Here is a 27,768-nt window from a genome sequence, read left to right as displayed (position 1 = left end):
AGAGACAATATAAACTAAATGGAACAATTTTAAATGGAGTGGATGAATAGAGAGACCTGGGGGTGTAGTTACACAAATCTTTGAAGGTGGCAGGACAAGTTGAGAAGGCTGTTAAGTAAGCAAATGGGGCCCTGAAAGACATCCAATCGTTTCAAAACAGCGACTCTTTTTTTTCTTTTTCTTTTTTTCTTCTTTTTTGTGTGTTTTTAGGCTCCCCTTTTATAAGAAGGGGGGTTTAGGGTTTGTTTATGTGCAAAAACACCCAAAGAAAACCAAAAACCAGTGTCAAATTAAGATTTTATTATTTTTGTCCAGAATGCACTCCAGCCCCTGCAGTGCCCACCGGTCGGGGAAACCGGGGAGTAAGTGAACTCCAGCTCCCCAACTCACCCGGCACCGTGCCCAGAGACCGGGAGAAGGGGCTCCCTCCACCCACACCGCCACCAACCGACCTGGCAGGTGAGACGTTTTTATTAAAACCGTCCACCAGGTCGAGCAGGTCCTGGGAGATGTCGAGCCGCGAGCGGGCGAATTCAGCCTCATCGGCCTCGCCCACCCCGGCAACCAGGACGCCCGACCCGGTGAACTGTATACTCTCCTCCGTGCCCGGATCCGCGACCCCCCTCATAGGCAGGGTCTCCCCATCCCCCCCGGGAAGCACGGACTCGGTCTCCTCCCCCCGAGTGGTGGACGACTCCCGCCGATGGTGTGAAATGGAGGGTGGGGCCCCAGGATCCGCGTCAGGCGCCAACTCCCCTTCCACGGGGGGCCGTCCCTTTGCAGGGTTCCCCTCCGCTTCCAGGGAGCGGCGCCTTTTTTTCTTTCCGGAGGCTCGCGGAGGGAGGGTCTGCTGGGGCCCCCTCCTCCGCTCCCTCCTGACCAACGATCTGCCCGGCCTCCGTCGCGACCACGAGATGTAGATCGGCCGCGGTCACGATCGCAGCCTCGGGCTCACTCGATTGTTCAGCATCCCGGGGACCAGCCTCCAGATGTTTGATTTTCCTCCCCGCCTTTTTTCCGCGAGGGTGCCCTCCTTCCCCCCCGGCGGAGGCCTTGTGTTGTTTTTTTTATTCTTCGAGTGTGTTCATGTGCAGTAAACAATAAACCCAGAATATGTGTCATAATAATTTTTTTCCCTTGTGTTTTCGGCCCTCTTTCATAAGAAGGGGGGGTTTGGGTGGTTTTTTTTGTCGACTGGAAGTTCAGTCAGAATGAGGCTTTTTTTCCCCCTTTTTCCTTGTGTGTTTTTAGGCCCCCCTTTTATAAGTAGTGGGGGGGGTTCAGGGTGTGTTCATGTGCAGTAAACCAAAAAACCCAAAATAAGTGTCAAATAATAATTTTTTTATTTCGGTCCAGGATGCACTCCAGTTTTGTCTAGTTTTCTCGTTTAGCCTCATCTGGGACAATTGGAGTCAGTTGACTGCAGGTTGTGTATAAAAGGTGCTGGTTGGTGGGTAAAGTGATAGTTGAGTTGTTTGGTATCATGGGGGATTGAGTGGTGAGAGGTTTGTTCCCGGTGCTGGTGTTAGTTGGAGTGGTTTGTTACTCTGACATTTGGCAACAGTTTAGAGGCCAGAGATTTCCATGGAGAAGAGTAAAACCCACCCCTGTGCCCCAGAGAGTCCCTCCCCCTGTGCCTCCCTTTGGTTCCCATTTCAGTGTGTCTGAGGGGAGAAGTCTGTCTCCACTGCAGACTGTGATGGTGCAGTGTGGAGAGCAGAACCTGCTGGTGAGGGTAGACATGGATTTATTTAGAACCAGGCACCTGATTAAAGCTGCTGACCTGACCTTGGGGACAGCAGGTTGTCGGCCAACTGGGATCCACTCTCAGAACCACACTGTCCTCTTTGACTATGGGCTCCATGAATGTGGCAGCAGATTGCAGGTAATGTGATTCCTCAACTCTTGCTCCAATTTCACTGTGTAGATTACTGCCCACTCAGAACTCATTAACATCGGGTGAAACTCCAGCCACTGAGGAGATCCCTGAATGAAATCTGTGTATAAATTCTTGCCCACTGTTAAATATCACCCTGTGTGAAACTACTTCTTTATGTTGACATGTCAATCTTAGCTTTATATTTAAAAAGAACTTCAAATTGTCACTGAGGGACTGCATCTTTCTTAAATGGGTCATTACTACTCTAACTCTGAGATTCAACTCTATTGGCCTTGAACCTTCACCTACATTTCTCCAAACCACTCTGTTCTTTTGTGCCTCAATTGATTTATCTTTTCTGTGCCTTCCTGTGGATATTCAGGCCTGTTGCCTTAACTTGTGGTCAATGAATGTTCAGTGTGGAAGTTCCTGTTGAGACTTCTCTTGAAAGATGAAACAAGTGGAATAATAATTGGGATACAATGTATTAAAGGGGAACTCCACTTTTGGTTATTACACCTGCCAATCCCCTTGATTCCATGGATACAGGTGAGGTTTTAAAGTGATGTTGTGTTTTGTGCTCCATATCAGGGGTAACTTGAAGCCCCTTAAGGTGAAAGCTCTATTCTATTTGGGAAAGAATGCTCATCAAATCTGGCAGTGCCAATCATTTCAGGGTTTCTGACTGCAGGCCTGAAGTCCCCTGCAATAGAAGGTGGACTGAGCAGAGTAACAGAGGCTGCTCCAGGCAACTTCAACCAATGGTGGAGCTGCTTCAATCATGTGTCATTGAGGAGCAGCTAAAACCCCTCAAACTGCTGTTTAACAGGGCAGGAAAATGACCAGAAATAGCTCTTGTCCAATAAGACCAGCTCTTCATTCCTTAACCTGATGTCTTTCAGATGGCTGGAGATTTCCTGGTCTATACCACCCACCTGAACCATACCCCAAATGCTTGTGGATCTGTCGTTGTGAGAACTAATGGAGCAGTCATTCCCATTGAGTGCCACTATTTTAGGTAAGAATCTTTACTCTATTGCAAATGAGGTCGACAGCAGGTGCAGTTCTCTGAAGTTGTCCTGAAATTACACGCCTGTCCTTCCAGGAAGGGCAATGTGAGCAGTGACCCTATCAAGCCCACCTGGATCCCATTCAGCTCGACCAAGTCTGGAGAAGGGCTTCTGTCATTCTCACTGTGTCTTATGAATGGTATGTGATGTGTGGATGGGGAGTGCTTTTCTGTCGTCTCCCACTGGGAGTTACACCCACTGTCTCCAACCCTTGTCCTCTTGTACTTCAGATGACTGGCTTACAGAGCGCACCTCGACTGTCTACTACCTGGGTGACCTCATTCACATTGAGGCCTCTGTTTCGATGACCAACCACATGCCCTTGAAACTCTACATTGACAGCTGTGCAGCTACATTGAGCCCAGGCAAGGATTCCACCCCAAGATACAACATCATTGACTACCATGGGTAAGGAGCTCTCTGCCTATTCCAGCTGGTTATGTCCCAAAGGTTCACTTAATTCACTTTGTCTGTTTTTTTAATCTTTCTTCAGTTGCCTCCTGGACAGCAAAGCTGAGGACTCCTTTTCAACCTTTGTGTTGCCAAGAGTGAACGTGAGCTGAACAAACTCCAGTTTGACCTGGATGCATTCCGCTTCTTTGGAGATGACCGTTCACTGGTAAGAGGAAGCGAAACATTGGGTTCCCCATGTTGGGAGGAGGTCACTAAATAACAACTTGTATTGAATGTGTTCCTCAGATTTTCATCACCTGTCACCTGAAAGTTGCTGCAGTGGATCGGAGAGATTCCATGAACAAAGCTTGTACTTTCCAGAATATGTAAGTTCCCTCTCTCGCTCAGGGATGTGTTGTATTAAAGGGTGATGGACAACCTGGTTGATAAACTGATTCTCTGGTTTAGCTCGACCCCATTGGAAGAATTGACCAATGACGTGTGCGCCTGTTGTCATCTGGGCAACTGCAGTGCGAGGAGGGAATTCTGACTTGATTCCAGAGGAAGGAGGGATCTTGTATCTGGACCTGGTAGGACATTGATCCTCTCTATGTTGGAGGTCACCCTTTACCCTCTCTAACTGGAATGTTTGATATTGCAGGGAGTGATGCTGAATTGAAGTGGGAGGGTGAAGCCTCACTTGGACCCCTGGTCATTCTGGATCCTGAAGTGTCAGACCTGGCAACTGAGCCCCTTAATGATGTTGAGCAAAGGATGCAGGAGAGGTCTCCAGGTGGTGAGTTGGCGGACTGCTGGTTTCCATTTTCCCCTCAATATTTCCTTCACTCACTGACCATTGGTTTCTTCTTCCGTTTTAGGTGTGGAGTCTGAGGTGGTCCTGATCCTGATCCTGGCCCTGACTGTGACCGCTGTCTCTGATCTCTGCTTTTTTTTCTTAGGCCCCCCTTTTATAATTAGTGGGGGTTCAGGGTGTGTTTGTGCAGAAAACCAAAAACCAGTGTCAAATTAAGATTTTATTATTTTTGTCCAGGATGCTCTCCAGCCCCTGCAGTGCCCATCGGCGGAGATGGTGTCGCCATATTCCATCGAGCTACACCCACCCCAAGTCTCAGGCCGACTAATAACAAAGGCCTTGCAAAAGAAAACCTCCTCTCCCCAATTCCCACTGTGTTTGGAGAGGGGCTCCTTTGCAGGATTTTGTAAAAAAGAATATCCGTGATAGTGGGAGGGATGGTCGAATGGGAAGGAGGGAGTCTGCAGGGGTGGGCTGCTGCAGAAGTGGGTGGAAGAGGGGTGGGGTTGCACCTTAACAGGTGGATCTTCTGGTGGGCAGGGGGAGGAGATGTCTTCCCCTAGACAGCTGGAGCTGCCCAGTCCTCCACAGATTGAAAAGTAACTTCACCCAGGCAGCTCCAGCTGTCCTGGGCCAGACACTGGGGGGGAAACCCCCTGTTCTGTATGATCTTTCCTCCCCCTACCTTCAGTTGGTCACACTGCACCACACCGACCTCCTCTTCCTCCCTCTGTTGGATGGTATCGGTCAGCAGCAGCACACCCCTCACAGTGAATGGTGGTCTTCTTCTTCCTCCTTCCTCCCTGTTGGTTGTTTGTTCCTCTCCTTCTCCTTCTCCTGGATTCAGAGGTACACAAGCGAGGGCTAGTACTTTTCACCCTGCTCTCCACCCAGAGCTTTAACTCTGACCTCTGCTCTACTCAGCAGTATTAACTGGCAAGTTCAGTCAGGCTGATCCCTGGATGGATTGATGGTCTGTCTGAAAGACATCCAATCGTATCCCAACAGTGACTCCTTATTTTTTCTTTTAGAAATTTATGAAATAGGACAATGGAAGTGATTGAACGAAAGGAGCATCCGAAAGACATTGAGTTGGATCAAAAACAGTTTTTTACTATTTTCACCACTCCGCTCAGCTCAGGAGTGTGGGATGGAAGAGCAGCCGGGGGTTTATCAGCTACTCTTTTTCTGATGAGTCTGAAAGACATCCAATCGCATCAAAGCAGTGACCTTTTTGCTGTTTTTAGCAGCCAGGATTTTTTCGCGACTTTTTTCCATTCCCAACAGCGACATTTTTTAGGCCCCCCTTTTAAAAGGAGGGGGATTTCGGGTGTCTTTTATGTGCAAAAATCCCAAAGAAAAACCAAAACCAGTTTCAAATTATAATTTTATTTTCCTTGTCCAGGATACACTCCAGCCCCTGCGGTGCCCACCGGTCGCGGAAAGCCTCAAGCGCACCGGCAGACACCGCGTGCTCCAACTCCAGGGCCACCCGGGCGCGGAGCATTCCGCGGAAGAGAGGCAGACAGTCCGAGCGACCGCCCCCACGGGCCGCAAGCAACCTGGACCTGTGGATGGCCACCTTGGACAGGCCCACGAGGACGTCCGCCGGCCTGCCCGCCCCCCTCCTCACCAGGCGGCCAAAGATCAGGAGCGTGGGACTGAATTGCAGCCAGAACCTGAGGAGCAGCCCCTCCAAATAATCACAGGGGCTGCAGTCTCCCACACCCCGTGAACAAATGAAACACGGACTCCTCCAGGCCGCAGAAATTGCAGGCGGCCTGGGAGTCCGTGAAATGGGGTAAACGCCTATTGCACGCGACTGCTCCGTGCAACACTCTCCACCCCAGATGCCCGATGTAACACGGGAGGATCCCCGAGTAGAGAGCCCCCCCACTGGGGACCCCCGCCTCTGCCGGATGGCAGGCCAGGGCGTGTCCGGGCGAGAGACGAGGGCGAGGAAGTGGAGTGTGTGCAGGAGCAGCCCGTACAGGAAATACCTCCGCGCGGAGTGAAAAGGCACGGAGGGAATTTCCGAGACAGCTCAAGTTGTGAGGCGCAGCCTCCCGAGCCAGACTCAGCGGAGCGTCCAGCTGGTCGGCGTCCTCCGGGCTGACCTTTGGCAGGTCCTCCCACAAAACTCTGCGCGCTTCCTCACTGGACGGCTCTGGAGAGAACAGAGCCTCGTAGTAGGATCGAGCCCGGGCCCTGAATCCCTCCGGGTCCGAGACGAGGGACCCGTCGTCGGCCAGCAGCGTAAGGAGATGCTTACGGGCCCCCCGCCGCTTTTCCAGCGAGGTCCAGTTGCAGGTCCCTCAGAGCATCCTTCTCTTTGTATGCCCACCGCAGGGCCGGATCCTCGGCGGCCTGACCGAGACGGGACTCCAGGCCAAGCACCTCCTGCTCCAACCGCCTGACCTCGGACTCCCGCCTCTTAATCGACCCCCTCGCGTACTCTTGACAGAAGAGGCGGACGTGAGCCTTGCCCACGTCCCACCATAGCCTCAAGGAGGAGAAGCCTCCCCGCTTCCCTCTCCAGTCGCTCCAGAACAGACGGAACGAGTCCCGGAACCGCGCGTCCTCCAGCAGCCGGTTGTTAAAGTGCCAGTACGCGGACCCCGACCGGGCGCGGAACAGAGCGAGCTCCATCCACACCAGGTGGTGGTCCGAGCACGACACCGGCCGGATGGAGGCCGACGGGACGCAGGAGGCGTACGCCCGCGAAACGTACAGGCGGTCGATTCTGGTGCTTCCCCCCCCCTCCGGCCCTCACAAAGGTGAACTGGCTGGAGTCGGGATGGAGATTCCGCCAGACGTCCACCAAGTCGAAGGACCCGACCAGGTCCCTCAACTTCCCCGTCGCCGACCGGCGATCCGCGGGACCGGAGCGGTCCCTCGCCTCGAGGGTACGGTTAAAATCCCCCCCGAGGATAATGCACTCGCCGGCGTCGACGGAGTTCAGGTAAGTGGACACTTCTTCAAAGAAGCTCACTTGCTCGGCTCCGGACCAGGGGGCGTACACGTTCACCAGGTGAAGCGGCACGTCCCCGTGGCGAAGGGCCACGTGGAGCAAGCGGCCCGGCACCGGCTCCTTGACCCCCAAGATCTCCGGCTGAAAAGTCGGGGCCAACAAGATGGCCACCCCGCTCGAAACGCTGGCGAGGTGACTCAAGTAGACCCCCCCTCCCCATTCCAGGATCCACGTGGCCTCGTCTCCCGGAACGGTGTGGGTTTCCTGCAGAAAGCACACCGCATACTTCCCGTCCCGAAGGACCGAGAACTTGTCAAATCTACGGCGGGCGTCTCTGCCGCCGTTGATGTTGAGGCTGGCTATGGTTATCTCCATGGCAAGAGCACAGCGCAACCTACTTAAACCTAATGCGCGGAGGGAGCGGGGCCGCTAGTCGACCGCCACTCCCTCAAGAGCCCGGTGAGGAGAAACCTGAGCCGGCGCAACCCGACCCTGCCGCCGCCCTCCTCCGCGGCCACAGACGCGACGGCGGCCCGGACCGAGCAGATTAATTGCGCCGGCTCCGACCAACGGTCGAGGGCCAGCCGGACGCCATCGCGACGATGGCTCCAAACGGACACAAAATCCCGGAGTTCCTCAACGGGGATGAGGAGAGACTCGGTGTCGGGCACGAGGGCGTCCACCACCTCACTGGTGGCGAACTCCAAATCCTCCCCAGTGCCCACCACCGAGTCCCCGTCCTCCTCCGGATCATCGTCACTCGCGGCCGACCCGCTCCCCGCACAGGGTGCGGAGAACGAGACGGCCGCGCCGGCCGGCCCCGCCCCTGTCACGATCCCACCCCCCGGATCGTCGGCAGAGGAGTCCCCGCCCGGGCTCTACCGGGGGCTCTGGGTCAGAGGGCGGCGCCGGGCGGGGACCCTCCCCATCCTCCGGGTGGTGAAAAACAGGCACCCGGATATAGGGGCAAACCGGGGAAACGGGGGAGAACGTATACTCCAGTTCTCCCACCTCCCCCGGCTCCGTGCCCAGATACTGGGAGGAGGGGGTCCCCCCACCCACGTCGCCACCGACCGACCCGGCCCGTGAGATGTTTTTATTAAACCCCGCCACCAGGTCGAGCAGGTCCTGGGAGAGGTCGAGCCGAGGGCAGACGAATCCGGCCTCTTCGGCCTCGCCCGCCCCGGCACCCAGGACGCCCGACCCGGTGAACGGGGTACGTATGTCTGTGGGCGGATCCGCGACCCCCCCTATCAGCAGGGTCTCTCCATCCCCCCCGGGCGGCACGGGCACGATCTCCTCCCCCCGAGAGGCAGAAGACCCCCGCCGCTGTTTAGATGTAGCGGGCAGGGCCGCATGATCCGCGAGTGGCGCCAACTCCCCATCCACGGGGGGCCGTCCCTTAGCAGGTTTCCCCCCCGCTTCCAGGGAGTGGTGCCTTTTCTTCTTGCCGGAGGGTCGCAGAGGGAGGGGGAGCCCCATGTCTGCTGGGGCCCCCACCTCCGCTCCCTCCTGACCACCCGCCAGCCCGGGAACTGTCGCGACTGCGAGATGTTGATCAGCCGCGGTCACGACCACGGCCTTGGGCTGGCTCGACCCGTTAACGTCCCGGGGACCAGCCTCCTGGTGCCTCGTCTTCTCCAGCGCTTTTCGCGGCCGAGGGTGCCCTCCGCCCGCGCAGTTGACTCTCCCGACGCGGGGGCGGGGTTCGGGGGAGGAGCGGTGGCGGCGCCAGCCTTGGCCGCCGTAGCTTGTTTGGCGGCCTGGGAGGCGGGGCAGTTCTTCTTTAGGTGCCCCACCTCCTTACAGGCATGGCACCGCCCACCCTCCGCCGTCCAGAAGACACGGTAGGCTGTCCCGTCATGGAGGGCGTTAAAGCCCCCCTCCGTCACCTCCTCCCGTGCCAGTGTAATAAAGGCTTGGCGACGGAAGGAGTAAACATGCCGGAGGCTGTTATCCTTGAGGCCGAGCGTCAGCGGCGTTATCCCCGACCTCACCTCCCCCAGTTGACGCAGGTGGGGGAGGAGGAGCTCATCCGGAAGGAAGGGCGGGACGTTGGAGATGACAACCCGCTGCGCGGTGGCCTCCAGCGGGTCCACCGGCAGGAAAGTCCCGCCCACCGTGAGCCCCTTGCTCAGGGCCAGGGACACCGCCCGCTCGGACCTCAAAAAGACAACAGCCTTCCCGTAGACCTTGGAGGCCGCAACGATGGCCGAGGGGCTGACAACCTCGGCCATGGCCTTCACGCAGGCCTCAATGGTCATGTTGGGGTGGGCGTAGGCCTTGACCCCATTCTTCCTCGTCAAGAGGCGAAACGGCGCCGGCCCAGCAGGAGCGGCAGAAACAGCAGAAGCGGCCGCCGCGGCAACTCCCGCATACGTCCTGCTGGGTCCCGGCACCGGCGAAGATGGTGATGCCATAGTCTCAGGCCGATGGATGGAGACGGCCTTAATGGATAACCGCCTCTCCCACGTCTGCCAATATTAATTTGGGAGAGGGGCTCCTTTGTCCGATGTTTATGCCTTAAGAGGTATAGCTCACAAGAGCAGGAGAGCAAGTGAGGGAGGGATGGCGCCCAGAGAAAGGAGAGAGTCCGCAGGGGTGGGCTGCCGCTGAAGTGGGTCGAAGAGGGGCGGGGCTGCACCTTCTTCCTTCTGGTGGGCAGTGGGGAGGAGATGTCTTCCCCTAGACAGCCGAAGCTGCCTCGGCTCAGTCCTCCAAGGATGGAAACAAAAGAAAAGTAACTTCACCCAGGCAGCTCCAGCTGTCCCGGGCCAGACACTTGGGGGGAAACCCCCTGTCCTTTTATGGTCTTCTTCCTCCCCCTACCTCCAGCCGTCCACACCTCACGGCGCCGACCTCCTCTTCCTCCCTCTGTGTTGACGGCCGAACCCGCAGCAGCACACCCCTCACGGCTGATGTTGATGGTGATGGTGTTCTCCTTCTCCCTCCTTCCCTGTTGATGGTTCCTCTCGTCTCCTTCTCCTCTCCTCAGGCTGGCTGGCTCTGCTCTGCTCTGCTCGTTGTCAGTACCACAGTGATGAACCTCTCACTACAAAATCCCCCATGATACCAAATAACTCAACTATCACTTTCCCCACCAACCAGCACCTTTTATACACAACCTGAAGTCAGCTGACTCCAATTGTCCCACATGAGGCTAAACGAGAAAACTAGACGAAACTGGAGTGCATCCTGGACCGAAATAATAAAATTATTATTTGACACTTATTTTGGGTTTTTTGGTTTATTGCACATGAACACACCCTGAACCCCCCCACCCACTACTTATAAAAGGGGGGCCTAAAAACACACAAGGAAAAAGGGGGAAAAAAAGCCTCATTCTGACTGAACTTCCAGTCGACAAAAAAAACCACCCAAACCCCCCCTTCTTATGAAAGAGGGCCGAAAACACAAGGGAAAAAAATTATTATGACACATATTCTGGGTTTATTGTTGACTGCACGTGAACACACTCGAAGAATAAAAAAACAAGGCCTCGGCCGGGGGGGAAGGAGGGCACCCTCGTGGAAAAAAGGCGGGGAGGAAAATCAAACATCTGGAAGAAGCTTGGCGAAGACATAAAATTAAAGTTGGCGTCTCATAAATGCTTCCTCCCCGTCGGGGAATTAAACCACGGACTAAGGCGGGGCAACTCACCACGATAAAAGAGAAAGAAAGAACGAAAGAAAGACAGAGTCAGTTGTTCGTTGTCTAACAAAGAGATGGAAATGTTAAAGGTTCTTTCAACGGTGGCCCGTGGAAAATTAAACAAACTGTGATCAAATAAATCGTTGAAAGAAATTCACTGACACATGAAGCATTTTTAACGCCATCTGGGGTGAGTGTAGAATCAATATAGTAGTTCCTCGTTAGTATAGTGGTGAGTATCCCCGCCTGTCACGCGGGAGATGGGGGTTCAATTCCCCGACGAGGAGATTAAACTTTCGCTGCCTTCAAAAGCTTTTATCTCCAATATTGGATGTGGAAAGTGCAGTGTAAAACTGACTCGGAGATTCCCACTTTCCTCAATTTAAATGAACTGATATTCCAGCGGTTTTAAAATCTGCTCTGTGCGTCATTCTTCACCTCGATGTAAGACTTGCTTCTCTGATGGTGGGGATATCGGGAGGAGGCCGAGATGGATCATCCACCCGACACTTCTGGCTGAAGATGGTTGCTCACAGCTCAGCCTTGTCTTTTGCACTCACGTGCTGGGCTTTACCATCATTGAGGATGGGGATGTTCACAGAGCCTCCTCCCGTTAGTTGTTTAATTGACCACCACCATTCACAACTGGGTGTGGCAGGACTGCAGAAGATCCGTTGGTTGTGGGATCGCTTAGCTCTGCCTATAGCATGCTGCTTCTGCTGTTTGGCAAGTAGTCCTGTGTTACTTTCAGGTTATTGGAGGGTGTATGATTGTGTGTCTTTGTGTGCGTGTGTATGTAGCTATGAATGTGTGTGTATGTGTGAATATGTCTGCGTGTGTCTCACTTTTTCTACCCGTTTCTGAGTGTCTCTCTCTTTCTTTCTTTCTGTCACTTTTTCCCTGTTCCCCACATAATTTTTCTCTGGACCTTGACTAACAAAGAGATCGAAAGTAAGTCTTCTTTCAGCAGTGGCGCGTGGAAAATTAAATAAACTGTCATCAAAGAAGTAGTTAAAACAGATTCACTGAAACATGCATCCTTTTCATTGCTGTATGTGAGATCTTCCGAGTCTGCTTTCTCATCTGCGCCTGTTCCGAGACCTGTCTCTCTCTGTATCTCCATCTTTTTTCTTTCTGTCTGTCTGTCTCTCTCTCGATCGGTCTCTCCCTGTTTCGGGCTGGTGACTCAGACCCGGTCTGTCCACAGCACAATTCTGCATTTTATTTCTTGCCTATCATTGTGGTTCTCACATCGAGCTGAAGAGTGAGGCGGAGAGCAGATTTTAAAATCGCTGTGAAATCAAATTGTGGAAGTGGGAAAGGCCGAGTCAGTTTTTCATTGTATTTTCAACATCCAATATTGCAGATAAATGAAAGTGAAGCTTCTAAAGCAGCAATAACCTCCTCGTCGGGAAATTGAACCCCTGTCTCCCACGTGACAGGCGGGGATACTCACCACTATACTAATGAGGAATCGATGCTGGGTGTTACCGTACATTCACCACAGATGCTTCATGTTTTACTGATTCTTTTTGAACTATTGTTTGATGACAGTTTGTTTAATTTTCCACGGGCCACTGTTGAAAGAAGACTTCCCGACCACTTTTTCATCTCTTTGTTCAATTATGTCCAGAGTAAAATTATGTGGGGAGCGCGGGAGAGAGTGAGAGAGAGAAAGAAGGAGAAACAGACGCATTCAGGAAAACATAGAAAATGTGAGACACACGCATGCATCGACAGACACAAAAATACACAGAAAGACACACCTACACAAAGAAACAGACACACACGCATACATATAAACATAGAGTGACTCAAACATAGGGAGAGACAGACCAGAGGTTATTTGGACGATTTTTAAAATTCTTTCATGGGATGTGGGCATTGCTGGCAAGGCCAGCAGGTATTGCTCATCCCTAATTGCCCTTGAGAAGGTGGTGGTGAGCTTCCATTCTTGAACCGCTGCAGTCTGTGTGGTGAAGGTTCACCCACAGTGCTGTTAGATGGGGAGTTCCAGGATTTTGACCCAGCGATGATGAAGGAACAGCGATGTACTTCCAAGTCAGGATGGTGTGTGAATTGAAAGGGACTGTGCAGGTGGTGTTGTTCCCGTGTACCTGCTGCCCTTTTCCTTCTAGGTGGTAGAGGTCGAGGTTTTGGGAGGTCCTTACGAAGAAGCTTTGGCGAGTTGCTGCATTGCTTCCTGTGGATGGTACACACTGCAGCCACGGTGCGCCGGTGGTGGAGAGAGTGAATGTTTAAGGTGGATGAGGTGCCAATCAAGCGGGCTGTTTTGTCCTGGATGGTGTCGAGTTTCTTGAGTGTTGTTGGAGCTGCTCTCATCCACGCAAGTGGCGAGTATTTTTTCACACTCCTGACTAGTGCCTTGTTGATGGTGGAAAGGCTTTGGGGAGTCAGGAGGTGAGTCAGTCGCCGCAGAATACCCAGCCTCTGATCTGCTCCTGTAGCCACAGTATTTATGTGGCTTCACCAGTTAAGTTTCCGGTGAATGGTGACACCCAGGATGTTGATGGTGGGCGATTCGACAACAGTAATGAAATTAAATGTCAAGGGGAAGTGGTTGGACTCTCTCTTGGAGATGATCATTGCCTGGCACTTGTCTGGCGCGAATGTTAATTGCCACTTATCCGCCCAAGCCTGGATGTTGTCCAGGTTTTGCTGCATGTGAGAACGGACTGTTTCATTATCTGAGGAGTTGTGAATGAAACTGAACACAGTGCAATCAGTAGCGAACACCCCACTTCTGACCTTATGATGGAGTGAATGTCATTGATGAAGCAGCTGAAGATGGTTGGGCCTAGGACACTGCCCTGAGGAACTCCTGCAGCGATGTCCTGGGGCTGAGATGATTGGCCTCCAACAATCACTATCATCTTCCTCTGTGCTAGCTATGACGCCAGCCACTGGAGAGTTTTGTCTCTGATTCACATTTACTTCAATTTTATTAGGGCTCCTTGATGCCACACTCGGTCAAAAGCTGCCTTGGTGTCAAGGGCAATCACTCTCACCTCAACTTTGGCATTCAGCTCTTTTGTCCATGTTTGGACCAAGGCCGTAATGAAATCTGGAGCCGAGTGATCCTGGTGGAACCAAAACTGAGCATTGGTGAGAAGGTGATTCGTGAGTAAATGCTGCTTGATAACACTGTCGACGACACCTTCCATCACTCTGCTGATCTTTGAGAGTAGACTGATGTGGCGGTTATTGGATGAATTGGATTTCTCCTGTTTTTTGTGGACAGGACATACCTGGGCAATTAACCACTTTGTTGGGTAGATGCCAGTGTTGTAGCTGTACTGGAACAGCTTGGCTAGAGGCGCATCTAGTTCTGGAACACAAGTCTCCAGCACTACAGCTGGGATTTTGTCAGGGCCCTTTGCCTTTGCTGAATCCAATGCACTCAGCCGTTCCTTGATATCACGTGGGGTGAATCGAATTAGCTGAAGACTGGCTTCTGTGATGGTGGGGATCTCAGGAGGAGACCGAGAAGGATCATCCATTTGGCACTTCCGGCTGAAGATGGTTGCAAACACTTCAGCCTTGTCTTTTGCACTCATGTGCTGGGCTCTGCCATCATTGAGGATGATTGTCCATCACCATTCAGGACTGGATGTGGCAGGACAGCAGAGCTTTGATTTGATCCGTTTGTTGTGGGATTGCTTAGCTGTGCTCTCCAGCATGCTACTTCTGTTGTTTGGCTTGCATGTAGTCCTGTGTTGTAGGACAATTGTAGCTTCACCAGGTTGACACCTCATTTTAGGTACTCCTGGTGCTGCTCCTGACACGCTCTTCTACACCCCTCATTGAACCAGGGTTGATCCATTGGCTTGTTGGTAATGGTAGAGTGAGGTATATGCCGGGCCATGAGGTTACAGATTGTGGTGGAATACAATTCAGCTGCTGCTGTTGGCCCACAGCACCATATGGATGCCCAGTTTGGAGTTGCATAGATCTGTTCTGAATCTATCCCATTGAGCACGGCCACCACACTATATGCTGGACAGTGTGAAGTCGGAATTTCGTCTCCATAAGGACTATGCAGTGGTCGGTCCAACCAATGCTGTCATGGGCAGATGCATCTGCGACGGGTAGATTGATGTGGACGAAGTCCAAAAGGTTTTTCCCTCATGTTTGTTCTCTCACCACCTGCCACAATCCCAGTATGGCAGTTATGTCCTTCAGGACTCGGCCAGCAGTGGTGCTACCGAACCACTCTTGGTGATGGACAGTGAGGTTTCCCCACTCAGAGTACAGCTTGTGCCCTTGCTACCCTCACTGCTTCCTCCAAGTGGTGCTCAACAGGGACGAGTAACGATTCATCAGCTGAGGGAGGTCGGTAAGTGGGAATCAGCAGGAGGTTTCCTTCCCCTTGTTTGACCTGAAACCATGACATTTCATGGTGTCCAGAGTCAACTGTTGCGGACTGTCACGGCCACTCCCTCCTGACTGTATACCACTGTGCTGCCACCTCTGGTGGGTCAGGACATACCCAGGGATAATGATGGAGGAGTCTCGGGCTTTGGCTGAAAGGCATGATTCTGTGAGTGTCGCTATTTCAGGCTGTTGCTTGACCAATCTCTGGGACAGCTGTCCCAATTTTGGCACAAGTCCCCTAATGTTCGTGAGGTGAACTTCGTAGGGTCGACTGTGCTTGGATTGCCTGAGCCTTGTTCGGTGCGTGTGGCCCGTATTGTTTTATTCTTATTACGTAGCGGGATTGTGCAACTGAGTCGCTTGTTAGGCCATTTCAGAGAACCGTTAAGAATCAATCACATTGCTATTGGTCTGAGGACGGCATGTTTCCTTCCCTCAGGGGGGCATTAGTGAACCAGAGGGGTTTTTATGACAATCCAGTGCATTCAGAGTTACCATTTCTGATGGTGGCTTTTCAGTCCAGATTTTATTTAATTAACTGATTTTAAATTCCCCAGCTGCTGTGGGGGAGATTTGAACTCATGACTCCCGATTATTAGTCCGGACCTACTGGATTACTAGTCCAGTAATATAATCGCTATGCGACCTTACCCTGTCCCTTGGACTGAAGGGAGAGGAGACGAGAGCTGTACCAGGGTGGCCGAACAGTGTGAGAGAGAGCAATGGTTTTAATGGGGACAACTGCATCAAAAGTGGAGGTGAGTGTGTGATTGAGCAGATCAGTAGCTGCAGAAATGTCGTGGTGAATGGAGGGCCAAAGGCTGGACAGTTGGAACTTTGAAATTGTGATTGTAAGTGACTTGGGGGGAGGGTTTTTTTGATGGGCGAACACAGAATGAAGTGGGTTTTGGAGGGGGAAGGGGGATGTGGGTACAGAGGGATACAAGGAAGTGATCAAGGATGGCCTTATCCGTGAGTATCGTGATGAGTATCTTCGCCTGTCACGTGGAAAGACAGGAGTTCAATTCCTCCGACGGGGCGATTAAACTTTCTGCCTTCAAAAGCTTCACTTTCATTTATCTGCAATATTGGATGCAGGAAATACAGAGCAAAACTGACTCGGAGTTTCTCACTTGCCACAATTTAATTTCACTGATATTCCAACGGTTTTAAAATCTGCTCTCTGTCACTCTTCACCTCGATGTCAGAACCACAATAATGAGGAAGAAATGAAACGCACGATCTCACCGTGAATAACATCAACAACAACTTGCATTTATATCGCACCTTTAAGGTGGTGAAATGTCCCAAGGCACTTCAAAGGAGCGATTTTCAAACAAAATTTGACACCGAGCCACGTGAGGAGGTATTAGGGCAGGTGACCAAAAGCTCGGTCAAACAGGCAGGTTTTAAGGAGTGTCTTAAAGGAGGATGTGAAAGGTGCTATATGAATGCAAGTTCTTTGTTTCTCACAGGGGGCCGTGTCTTGTTCCTCATATCATTGAGATCTCAGTTAATTGGTCTGTTCTCTCCACAGATGGGGCCCGACTCGCTGAGTGTTTCTAGAATGTTGTGTGTGACTCGGGTTTTGGAGTAAATGATAAAAGGACTGTCGTCAAACACCAGGCCATGAGCTGCTGCCCAGCTGCTGAGTGACCTGTCGGGACATTGTGGCTTGCTTCCCTTCAGCTTGTGGTTCTGGATTTTTGATGCACTGTCCCTTTAAGAGCTGTGGTCTGCCTGCAGCGGTCAGACAAGCAGCAAAGGCTCCCAGAACTATGCTTGGCTCTGTCTTTCACTGAGGTGCAGAGATCAGCCAGACTTTAACGTAAATTCCACCAGCTGGCAGAAAAGAGTGAGTAACAACTCGTTTGAACCTGGAGTGTGAGCTGCGGCCAATTATAAAGAAGTGAAAAATTATCTTATAAGAACAGAAGTGGGTCATTCAGCCCCTCAATCCTGTGCCGCCATTCAGTCAGATCATGGCTGATCTGTACCTCAACTCCAATTACCCGCCTTTGATCCATATCCCTTGATATCTTCATCAAATAAAAATCTATCAATCTCAGTCTCAAAAATCATTTTGAGTTAACTACCGTTAGCCAGAAAGAGGGGAAATCAGGAAGAAAATAGAGTTCCAGAGAAAGAGGGAATAAAAGAGGTAGATTAACAGACAGAGAAATTTGGGAGTCAAGTAAAAGGAGTGTGTGTGAGGGAGAGAGGCCTGGGCATTGAGAGAGACAGAAAGAGGGGGAATGAGTGAAACAAGGTGACAAGGACTGTGCTAAATTACATAGTAGGGTGACAGGGAATAGCAGGACCGGCCTGGGAATGGGAGTACAGAAGATTCAAGGAAAAATGTCACATTGGTGAACTGGGTTTCGATATTTCTTACACTGTGTGCTTGTGGTTTCAATCTTCATGTAATTTATTAAACTTAGAAATTGTGACTCTGTCATTGTACAATTCATTGTTCCAAAAGGTTACTCAGCTGGTCGATGTGTAATGTTCCGTCTCCTTAATGAGTGTGATAGTCAAAGGTCAGATGGGACCAAAACTTATTTGTTCAGGAGTCTGTAAGTAATATGTGATGTCAGTCGGGATGCGATCTAATTGTCCCATTCGGGGTTTATTTACACTATAAGTATCCCGCTGTTTTAACTTCGTTACCTGACTATCGCAGTTCGCATACCTCTTTACAGCACCGAAAGACATCGTCTTCACGGAGAAATGCGTTGGTCTTTATTTACGGAGATAGAATTCATTTATTACCCTGTTCTGGCAGCAATTGGAGTACCTGGTAAGTCATTATCAACACGTACGGTGTAAGTAACAGAATGTTTAACGATATTGCTGTTTGTGCTCTGAGCCTGGTAAATGTAAAATGTTATTCTTCACAATTTAGTGATAGTTAAAACTTCCATCCTTGTCCCATTGGTCAATGCACCGAGTAACTCACCCTCGCTCTGTGCTGAACTGTCGAGTCTGGGGTCCAAATGTGTCCTTGGTGCTCCCTGGCCAGGCAGGGGTAAAACAGGCAGGGCGCACAGTCCTGAGTGTAATCCACTGCCTCCTGGTGGAAAGCGCGCCTGTTGTGGAGATCGGGCGAGGAAGGACCGGGTGAGATTGTCGTGTTTCCCGAGGACCGATCGCCTGGGGTTCCGGAGAGCAGATTGCGGCTGTGTATCCCGGCATGAGTCAGTGTCTTCAGGATAGAAGGACAGGGAACAAACGGAATACGCATCAGATAAATAAAACATGTGACAGAAACTGTCCTCCTCACTCGAAGGTACAATCTTGTGTTCCCGTCAAATGTTCCTCTCAGATCATAATTATATTTCAGCAAAATGGCTTCACAGGACTTTTGATGTATTTGATGTTTAAAGTATTGTTTGGACTAGTTGAATGACGATGACTGTATACTTCAGTCCATGTGTGTTATTGTGGAGAGTGGGGAAACCAGTCTTGACACTGGTTCGGGTGGGGGATTAACTGGAGACCATGAGTGAGAGTTGGCGGTGATTTGTTCTTATACCGCGCGGCTCCTGGGAACGATCTCTTATTCCGAGGATCCGACTGTCCTTTGTTTTTCTCACGCCTTGTGCTGAGATATAAAGACTGGACCTGGTTATAACTGGAGCACGTTACAGAATTAAATTCCTTGACATAGTGTGTCATGATCCATTCACAATACTCCACTGGAAACCTCATCTAATTAATTACTGAAAGATGACGGGCAGCAACTCAATACCAGGCTCGTGTTTTCAATGTATTTTCTGAAATCAAAGTCTCTGGTATTGTGTGGGTCAAATCATTAGGTTTCTCCCCCGTATTACGATTTAAGCCAAATCCAGAGTCACCTTGTCTGTATTTCCTGATTTAACTCGTCTTGTCGCCTTTCACTTTCATAGTTGGTGACGTCCTGCCCCGCGGACCTCCCAGTGTCGGAATCGACAAAATAAACTTAATCTCAAGGATCACAAGTGAGGACTCAGCTGTCGGGTGAGGGATCCCGGGGCCACCGTCACCCGAAAGGAACCTCCCAGAATGAGCTGCCCCTTCGGACCAGGAGGCAGAAGCCAAGGGGAAAAACCAATAAATAAACACAATCATAGCCCATGTACATCGGTTAAACTGAGAGCTCATTGATCAGCCCGGTTAGTGATTTCACTGTTTCTGTTTCTCTCTTTCTCTCAGTGAACTTGCTGGCGATTGTGATCCTGTCCCGTGGAAAGTGCGGTCTCTCCAAATGTATCACTCGCTACCTGGTGGCCATGGCGACGGCGGATCTCCTGGTGATTGCCTGTAATGTGATCTTATATCGGATTGCTCATCTTTATTGGTGGGACACTTTCCTGCTCCACACTCGTGTTTGCAGATTCATTCTCTTCCTGGCTCCGACTGCCACAGACAGTTCTGTTTGGTTAACGGTCGCTTTTACCTTTGATCGTTTTGTAGCCATTAGTTGTCAGAAGCTGAAAACAAAATATTGCACCGAGAAAACTTCACTTGTGATTATCGTGACTTTGAGCGCGCTGTTCGGTTTAAAGAACATTCCCCGGCCCTTCGTGTATGATCATTACCGTACTGTTAACAATATACCACGGGGTTGTCGTGTATCATCACAGTTTTATATTCGACCCGCATGGATCGCATTTTCTTGGATTGAACAGCTGTTAACCCCGTTGCTTCCATTCTGTTTGATTTTATTGTTTAATGCTCTCACCGTCAGACGCATTTCAGTGGCCAGTCGGGCCCGAAGGAGCCTCCGGGACCTCAGCAATGGTGAGAATGACAAGGACCCTGAGATGAAGAACCGCAGAAGGTCCATCGTTTTACTTTTTGCCATATCCGCCAGTTTTATCCTGCTCTGGATGACAACGGTCGTATATTTTTTATATTATCGAATTTCAGGTGTCTTTAACCACCGATCTTTGTTTAACCCTTTTGCAACCTTCGAACAAGCGGGAATTCTGCTTCAGCTTCTGAGTTCCTGCACGAACACGGCCATTTACACAGTGACCCAGAGTAAGTTCAGAGAGGAGCTGCTCAATGTGATTAAATATCCGTTTACTCTAATTGGTAAATTGGTCAAATGAGGAAAACGGCTGAAGTGAAGCTGGAACTGACTTCCCAACATCACAACTCAATTCCAGATCACAATTATCACCTCAATTTACCAAAGGGACTCAGCATCAGGGCCATCGATATCTCCTTCAAACACATTTCTTCTCAAAAGTTAGATCAAAATTTAATTTTACAGCAGCCGACAAAAAATGAGCAAAAGCAACAGACAGTAACATTATCAAAACATGTTCCTGTATTCAGATCATTTTTTAAAAACGTCCTCAGGGAGTCTGACCCGAAATGTAATTGTCCGGAGGAAGGGCTGTGAATTAGCGACTGGATATTAGTTTCCACCGGACCGGACTAATAATCGAGCCCCGCCTACAGCATCTGTGGGGTTAATTCTCTCTTTTTTAACTATTTCTGGGCCCCCTTAAAACATTCCTGTAACTCTGTCTGTGATATTTTAACAGCCGTTGGTCCTCAATAGTCTGGGAATCACTGATGGTTTTTTTTTCTGCCTTCTCCCGGATTCAGGAGGCAGGCAAGGGCTGTCGTTTTGCTCTGCTCAGACCTCCACTCAGCTCGGTTCTGAAGTGTTTACTGGAAGTGCAGTCAGAATGACGCTTGATTTTTTTTGATTTTTTTTGTGTTTTTACGCCCCCCTTTCACAAGAAGCGGGGTTTAGGGTGTGTTCCTGTGCAGAAAAACCAAACAACCCAAAATAAGTGTCAAATTTAAATTTTATTATATCGGTCCAGGATGCACTCCAGCCCCTGCGGTGCCCCCCGGTCGCGGAAAGCCCCAAGCGAACCGGCAGACACCGCGTGCTCCATCTCCAGGGCCACCCAGGCGCGGAGAAATCCGGGGAAGAGAGGCCGACAGTTGGAGCGACCGCCCCCACGGGCCCCGTCGAACCTGGACCTGTGGATGGCCACCTTGGACAGGCCCACGAGGAGATCCTCCGACTGACCCGCCCTCCTCCTCACCCGGTGGCCAAAGATGAGGAGCGTGGGACTGAAACGCAGCCAGAAGTTGTGGAGCAGCCCCTTTAAATAGTGGAACAGGGGCTGCAACCTCTCACACTCCTTGTAGACATGAAACACGGAAGCATCCAGGCACAGAAGATCTGTTGATGTTTCAAAACAGGCGTGAAGTCTTTTTTTTAAAAATCAGGCCAATGACTCAGTTAGAATAGTTGATGGAGGAATTTCACAGGAGTAGATGAAGTTTCCGTCACTCAGAAGGGATTAACAGAGAGTAAAGCCGGGTTAGCTGGAGGCACTGCCGCAGAAGGGGAACCGAGGAATGAGTGAATGCACAGAAGGCCAGTGTTGGAGGATCAAAGAGTGTGGGACATGGAGATGGAGGCGTTTGCAGAGGGAGGACAGGCAAACCTTGGAGGGACTTATAGGGAACGTGTTGAGGGTCAGGAAACCAATGGAAGTCAATGAGATCTGATCAGTGGAGGAATGGGAGGGCGGGGTATGGGGATCGGCAGGGAGGTGATCGAAGGGGAGGAGTCCAGAGATAATGCTCAAAGGAAGAGATGTTGACAAAGCAGGAAGGGGTGAGGCCAATGTGTGTTTGGAAGAAATCCACGGCAAACACCACAGAGGTTAGGGGGAGAAGGTGAATTGTACAGACAGGCAGTGAGGATTCAGAAAGTACCTTGTATGACAGTGTTACCACTCATCAGACAAGTTTCAGTCAGAAAGAGTGAAAGGGGAAAACGCCAAATACAGGGTCAGGGACGCACGGGGAGACGGGGTCAGGGTCAGGGACGCACGGGGAGACGGGGTCAGGGACGCACGGGGAGACGGGGTCAGGGACGCACGGGGAGACGGGGTCAGGGACGCACGGGGAGACGGGGTCAGGGACGCACGGGGAGACGGGGTCAGGGACATAGATTTTTTTTAAAAATAAACATGGCTCAAGTTAGCTCAGTTCCTGTAGACAGCAAGTTGTACAAAGGGCGTTATCACTGATATATGAATAACCCTCTTTGTAACTAAGTGACAAATTTGAGGAGTTTGTTGGATCCCTTTTGTACAATGTGTGACTTTGCCAGTAAGGGGTTGGACTGTGTAAGAAATCTCCATGTGCTGTGTTAATAAAACTCTGGTCCTGGTGTCACTGGGGACCTGCTCTCTCCTTTACTGTAAGAAATCTCCATTAAATGAATAATCTGTGAATCTAAATAGCTGAGATCATCTTAAAGAATGGCTGACCTGCAGCATGAACACAGCTGTCCGTGAGCCTGTCTCTCTGTCTCCCACCTTCCCGTTCGAGTCTCTCTCTCTCTCTCTGACACGGTCTGTATCTGTCTTCATCCCTCTCTATCTCCCATTGCCTATCTCACTATTCCTGCTGCCCTGCTTATTTGCCTCCAACTCCTTGCACACTAGTGTATCTCTCTCCCTCCCTGTCCCTTTCACTCGATCCGCACCCCTCCCTACCTTGCTCCCCATCTCCCATTCTCTCCCAACCGAGTTCTCACCTCTGAGTCCACCTCACTGTTTCCTTACCCCTCACTCTCTCACTTCCTTTTCATCCCTCTCTATCATCCCCATCAATCGCTCTTTACCCTCTCTCTTCCCTCCCACTCTGTCCCTATCCACTTTCTCTCTGTGCCTGGCTCTGTTCTCTGCAATTTTGCAGAACCGTTTTCTACACAACCCCTCATTTTGCCCCGTTCCTGGATCTCTCTGTCTGCCGTCCACCCCTCTCTGTTTAAGTTGCTCCCTTTCTTTATCCACCCTCCCTCTCTCTGTATATTCCATTGCTCTGTCTCTCCACATCCCTCCCTCTCACTACCCATCTCTCTCTATATATTCCATTTCTCTGCCTTCAACTGCAGCTGCCACCTATTTGTTCACTCCACTCCATGGTTGATGTTCAGAGATTATGAGGGTGATTTTAAAACGGAGCCGGGAAAGGGGCGGGGGTCAATTTGAGGTCAGGAAACCCATTAGTACGGGTTTCCGTGACATCCTTAAGATTTTGACGGAAGGACATCTTTTATTTTTTTTGTTTCCCGTCTGACTGACCGGTTGATTGACAGGCTCGTCTCAGTGGGACGGGAAACCAGCCAGGGAGAGGACGTCTTCAGGTAAGTCTTTGTTTGCATGGATGGGGGGCACGGGTGAGCACGGGGCATAGATGGGCATAGGTGGGCACGGGGGTCGCTAGTCATGTGGGATGGGATCGGGGTTCATTGCAGGGGTCAGCAATCATTGAGGGGAATGTCGGGGGTCGGAGGGGGAGGATCGGATTCGGGGGTCCGGGATCGGGGGAGGGGTGTCGGTGCAGGTAGGCTTGTTGGGCCTGGGGGAAGCACTCCTGCTCCTCAGGGCCCACAAGCTGTGCCTTTCCAGGCACCTGCCTGTTACTCTCAGGCCTTCTCACCTCCTTTCACGAGGAGTAAAACAGAAGGCCCAGGAATCCTCGCCACCCAGGGTGGAAATCGGGAATTAGTAAAAAATGGATGCCTGAAGCCTCCTTGAAAGGTTATGAGGCCCGACCCGCCCCCTGGGAGCGGGTTGGTCGCCCGCCCCTGTGAAAACGGGAAATGGGCGGGTTGGAGGCAGGTCTGAAATGGTGGCAATTTTCAATGCACCCCCACCCCCAACCCACCCGTTCTTTACTTTTAAAATCGAGCCCTATATTTTCAGGCTGGTGATACATCAACACAAGTTGCTCAGTTTCCATTAAACTTTGTGGACAGTCAGTTGCAATTTTACTCACAGGGCCTAGGTTCATTATTCATGAACTAAGCAAAGATATGCTCTGCATATTAGAAGATTAAATTAGTGAAGTTTTGTTACTATTATTATTAATTCTATCAAACCCTCTCATAACCTTAAAGATCTCCATCGGGTCACCTCTCAGTCTTCTCTTTTCTGGAGAAAAGAGCCCCAGCCTGTTCAATCTTTCCTGTTAAGCATAACCTCTCGGTTTTGGTATCATCCTCGTAAATCTTTTTTTCACCTACTCTATAGAGTGCCTCTATATTCTTTTTATAATATGGAGACCAGAACTGTTCACAGTACTCCAAGTGTGGTCCAACCAAGGTTCCATACAAGTTTAACATAACTTCTCTGCTTTTCAATTCTATCCCTCTGGAAATGAACCCCAGTGTTGGTTTGCTTTTTTAATGGCCTTATTAACCTGTGTCGTTACTTTTAGTGATTTGTGTATCTGTACCCCGAGACGCCTCTGCTCCTTTACCCCATTATTGAAGCAGTGGCCCACTTATTCTTCCCATCATAATTTAAAACCTCACACTTATCTATATTGAGATTCATTTGCCAGTTACACGCCCATTGTGCAAATTTATTTATATCTTCCTGTATTGTGTCGCACTCCTCCTCAGTATTAACTATACCCCCCAGTTTGGAGTTGTCCGCAAATTTTGAAATTATACTTCCAATTCCCAAGTCCAAATCGTTTATATAAATGGTGAAGACAGTGGTCCCAGCACCAATCCCTGTGATTCACCACTCAGACCTTTTGCCAGTCTGAGTAACTACCTTTAACACTTACTCTCTGTTTTCTGTTTTGTACCCAGCTTGCTATTAATTCTGCTCTTTGTCCCCTGACTCCACCTGCTCTGATCTTATCTGAGTGAGATCATTAATTAAACACAATATTTGCAGTGGGCCCATTCCCAGTAAATAATGGATTGATGCTGCCCAGACTGTTTAATGTGGGATCCTTACAAGTAGCAGGTAGAACAGATTTGCCTCCTGTCAGTGTGGGCTGTGTCCAAACACAGGCATTGGAGGCTGAAATTACCAACATCCAGCCCACGGGAACTCACAGACACCTCCATAAGAACAGAAACTCGCACAGTAATAGTATAAAATACAACAAGAGAAATGGATTGTGTGTCACAACAAACTGTTGGGGCACAGAAGTACGTGATGTGGATACAACATTAACAATCCTTAGTGTTCGATTGGAAGGATTTCCCCATTGTGCAGCGATGAGGTGTTCTGCCAAAGTCATTTGGCAGAATACCTCATCGCCAGAGCTTTCAAACAAGCACCAAGACGTAGTTTGGCTGGTGGTGAAAAGGGCCCTTCCCATCAGATCCTTCATGCACTCCCGACCTCTCAGTGCCAACGTGCGCTGTCCCCGAGGAAGCTGCGGTGGAGACAAGACCGTCACCCATCTCCTCCTGGAATGTCCCTTTGCAAAGACGATCTGGAGAGAGATGCAGTGGTATCTGTCCAGGTTCATACATACAAATTAAGAGCAGGAGTAGGCCATTCAGCCCCTCGAGCCTGCTCTGCCATTTGATAAGGTCATGGTTGATCTGATTGTGATCTCAACCGTAGTTTCCCATTTACCTATGATAACCTTTGACTCCCTTGTTAATCAGGAATCTATCCAACTTAGCCTTAAAAATATTCAATGACCCTGCCTCCACTGCTCTCCGGGGAAGGGAGTTCCACAGACTCACGACCCTCAGAGAAAAAATTCTCCTCATCTCCATCTTAAATGGGAGACCCCTTACTTTTAAACTGTGGCCCCTGGTTCTAGTTTCTCCCTCAAGGGAGCAGTTCTGTAACACATGATTCTGTGCTTTATGGGCTATTCCCAGGGAAGCATTCCGAGACAGATATCAACTGCTGCCGGAAGACCATCAACTCGGTGAAAGATGCCATTTGGTCTGCCCGAAACTTGCTGGTCTTCCAGTGCAAGGAGCTGTCCTCGACCGAGTGTTTTTCAACTGCCACATTCCAAGGTCCAGGACTACGTGCTCAGGGATGCACTGAAGCTGGGTGCGGCCGCCGCAAAGGCTCTGTGGGGAAAGGCTATCGTTTAGAGCTCTCCCGCAATTGTAAACCGAGGGGCTGCAATCAGGTAAAATACAAAATTATGTAATGAATCGTAATGTACTGCAATGAATCTGTAATCAATAAGCTTATTGATTGTAATGCAATAAGGCACCCTAGAGTGTCATGAACTGTAATTATGAACAATGTGTAACTGTATTGTTGGAATCATAATTGAACTGTACTTTATGTATCTTGCAAATTGTATAATCTGTATTGTGTATGTTTGAAATGTGATGACAACTGTATTGCAAGTAGTGTTACAAATTTTATGAATAAAGTATATTTTTTGAAAAAAAAATCTGTTCTTATCAGTTTAATATCTGATACGTCCCTTATCTGGGGACCGTATATTAATTTGATTTTTGGAACAGGGAGATGGAATAGGGGCTTGCTCCGTCCACTCCACGCATTGACCCAGTATTGCAGTGTCTCTGGGAACGGTGCACCTCCCTGTGGGGAGATATTCAAAATGAAAAACAGGTTTTTCCAGTGTCCCTGTATGTATTATTACTGAGAATAAAGTTGATATTTTGTACTTAAAAAAAATGTGGAATAAATCCTCAATTAAAGCTGTGAAGATTAACTAGATAAATATTGAGGTGGAAATGATATTGAAGATTTCCAAACTGAACCTGAAACCTAAACTGACCAGAATTACAAAGTGACCCAGAACCCCAATCTTCTGTAGACACTTGCACGACAAGGCAAACACACAATGTTACAATCCAAAACTGACACTGAAACATAACTTGACCTAAATCCCCAAACTAACCCTTAATCAGACACTGAACCATTTCCCCAAACTGAAGCAGAACCAGAGCGAGTCACAAACCTAAACTTAACCAGAACCCAACAATGACTCTGAACAAAACAAGCAACAACTCTCAATCTGATCCTCAAACCTAAACAACACGGTGCCCAACACTGGAAGACCCTAAACTCACATACAAACCTCAAATAAACCAGGAACTGTAAAATGACCCAGAGACACAAACCCTACCTGAACCCAAACTAAACTGAATTGAACATGAATGCCCAAACTTCTGAACAACCTCAACTTGATCTGGAACATAAAAGTGCCCTGGAATCCTGAACATACACAGAACTCCCTGTGAACAAGAGCCCTCTGCCCTTCTTGAGACCCTCTGATCCAAAGTACTTTAGAGACCAAAAACACTAAGCTGCACAAAACCCTAAATCAGCTCACGAACCCCGAGTGACCCAGAAACTTAAACTGACCTGGAACCCGAAACTGATCCAGAATCCCAAAAGTGACAGGTACCCTAAACTGACCATCAACGAAATACTGAGTCAGAACCTGAAAATGATCCAGAATCTTACATTCAACATAACTACAAAGTAACCCACAATTCTAAACTCACATTAAGCCCCAAATTAATATGTAAATTGAAATGACTGGATACCCTAAACATCCCAAAACCCAGTGATCCAAAGCCCTAAATCGAAGATAAAACCCTAAACCTGTACCGAAACATAAACTGACCCAGACCCTCATACTGACACTTTCCGTAGCCTAAATTGTTGCAGTTCCAAAGGAACTCGAGTCAATCCAAGAGCTCCGGTCCTCTGGATTTCCCTCTCAGAGTGGAAGAACGTTAAACTGTTCCAGAATCCTAAACTGACCTGGAACCCGGAACCAAAGCAAAACTGCAACCAACTCA

General features: G+C 49.9%; 1 protein-coding gene, 3 long non-coding RNA genes and 1 pseudogene across 6 annotated transcripts in view; 4 read left to right on the top strand and 1 right to left on the bottom strand.

Moving 5' to 3' along the window:
* Positions 1 to 1,565: 1,565 nt before the first annotated feature.
* Positions 1,566 to 3,118, top strand: LOC137309995 (uncharacterized). Its single transcript, XR_010960037.1, has 3 exons — positions 1,566 to 1,885; positions 2,782 to 2,897; positions 2,985 to 3,118. It is a non-coding gene; the product is annotated as an uncharacterized lncRNA (long non-coding RNA).
* Positions 3,119 to 3,653: 535 nt separating this feature from the next.
* LOC137309994 (uncharacterized) lies at positions 3,654 to 5,072 on the top strand. Its single transcript, XR_010960036.1, has 4 exons — positions 3,654 to 3,728; positions 3,811 to 3,932; positions 4,004 to 4,138; positions 4,221 to 5,072. It is a non-coding gene; the product is annotated as an uncharacterized lncRNA (long non-coding RNA).
* Positions 5,073 to 17,679: 12,607 nt separating this feature from the next.
* Positions 17,680 to 21,714, top strand: LOC137309977 (probable G-protein coupled receptor 139). Of its 2 annotated transcripts, none has more exons than XM_067977980.1 (2): positions 17,680 to 17,973; positions 19,371 to 21,714. In XM_067977980.1, exons 1-2 carry the CDS (start codon positions 17,904 to 17,906, stop codon positions 20,270 to 20,272), a joined length of 972 nt encoding a protein of 323 aa, XP_067834081.1. In that variant the 5' UTR covers positions 17,680 to 17,903; the 3' UTR covers positions 20,273 to 21,714. The 2 variants fall into 2 exon arrangements, 1 of the variants encoding a protein (XP_067834081.1); XR_010960032.1 differs by lacking the exon at positions 17,680 to 17,973 and adding an exon at positions 18,207 to 18,462.
* LOC137309978 (uncharacterized) overlaps positions 18,970 to 27,768 on the bottom strand; it is a 27,575-nt gene continuing 18,776 nt past the window's right edge. For both annotated transcript variants that reach the window (XR_010960033.1, XR_010960034.1), the window contains exon 4: positions 18,970 to 19,648. This is a non-coding gene — a long non-coding RNA (uncharacterized lncRNA). The remainder of the gene's footprint in view (positions 19,649 to 27,768) is intronic.
* Positions 26,366 to 26,537, top strand: LOC137310003 (U2 spliceosomal RNA; annotated as a pseudogene).

This window comes from Heptranchias perlo, unplaced genomic scaffold (genome assembly GCF_035084215.1).
Source record: "Heptranchias perlo isolate sHepPer1 unplaced genomic scaffold, sHepPer1.hap1 HAP1_SCAFFOLD_199, whole genome shotgun sequence".
Taxonomy (NCBI): domain Eukaryota; kingdom Metazoa; phylum Chordata; class Chondrichthyes; order Hexanchiformes; family Hexanchidae; genus Heptranchias; species Heptranchias perlo.
The sequence above is the reverse complement of the archived record's forward strand: the minus strand, read 5'-3'. Positions and strand labels throughout refer to the sequence as shown.

Coding starts and splice junctions, on each gene's coding strand:
- LOC137309977 (XM_067977980.1), top strand. CDS start 17,904: ATGCGTTGGTCTTTATTTACGGAGATAGAATTCATTTATTACCCTGTT. Junction 17,974..19,370: donor GGCAGCAATTGGAGTACCTG/GTAAGTCATTAT, acceptor TCTTTCTCTCAG/TGAACTTGCTGGCGATTGTG.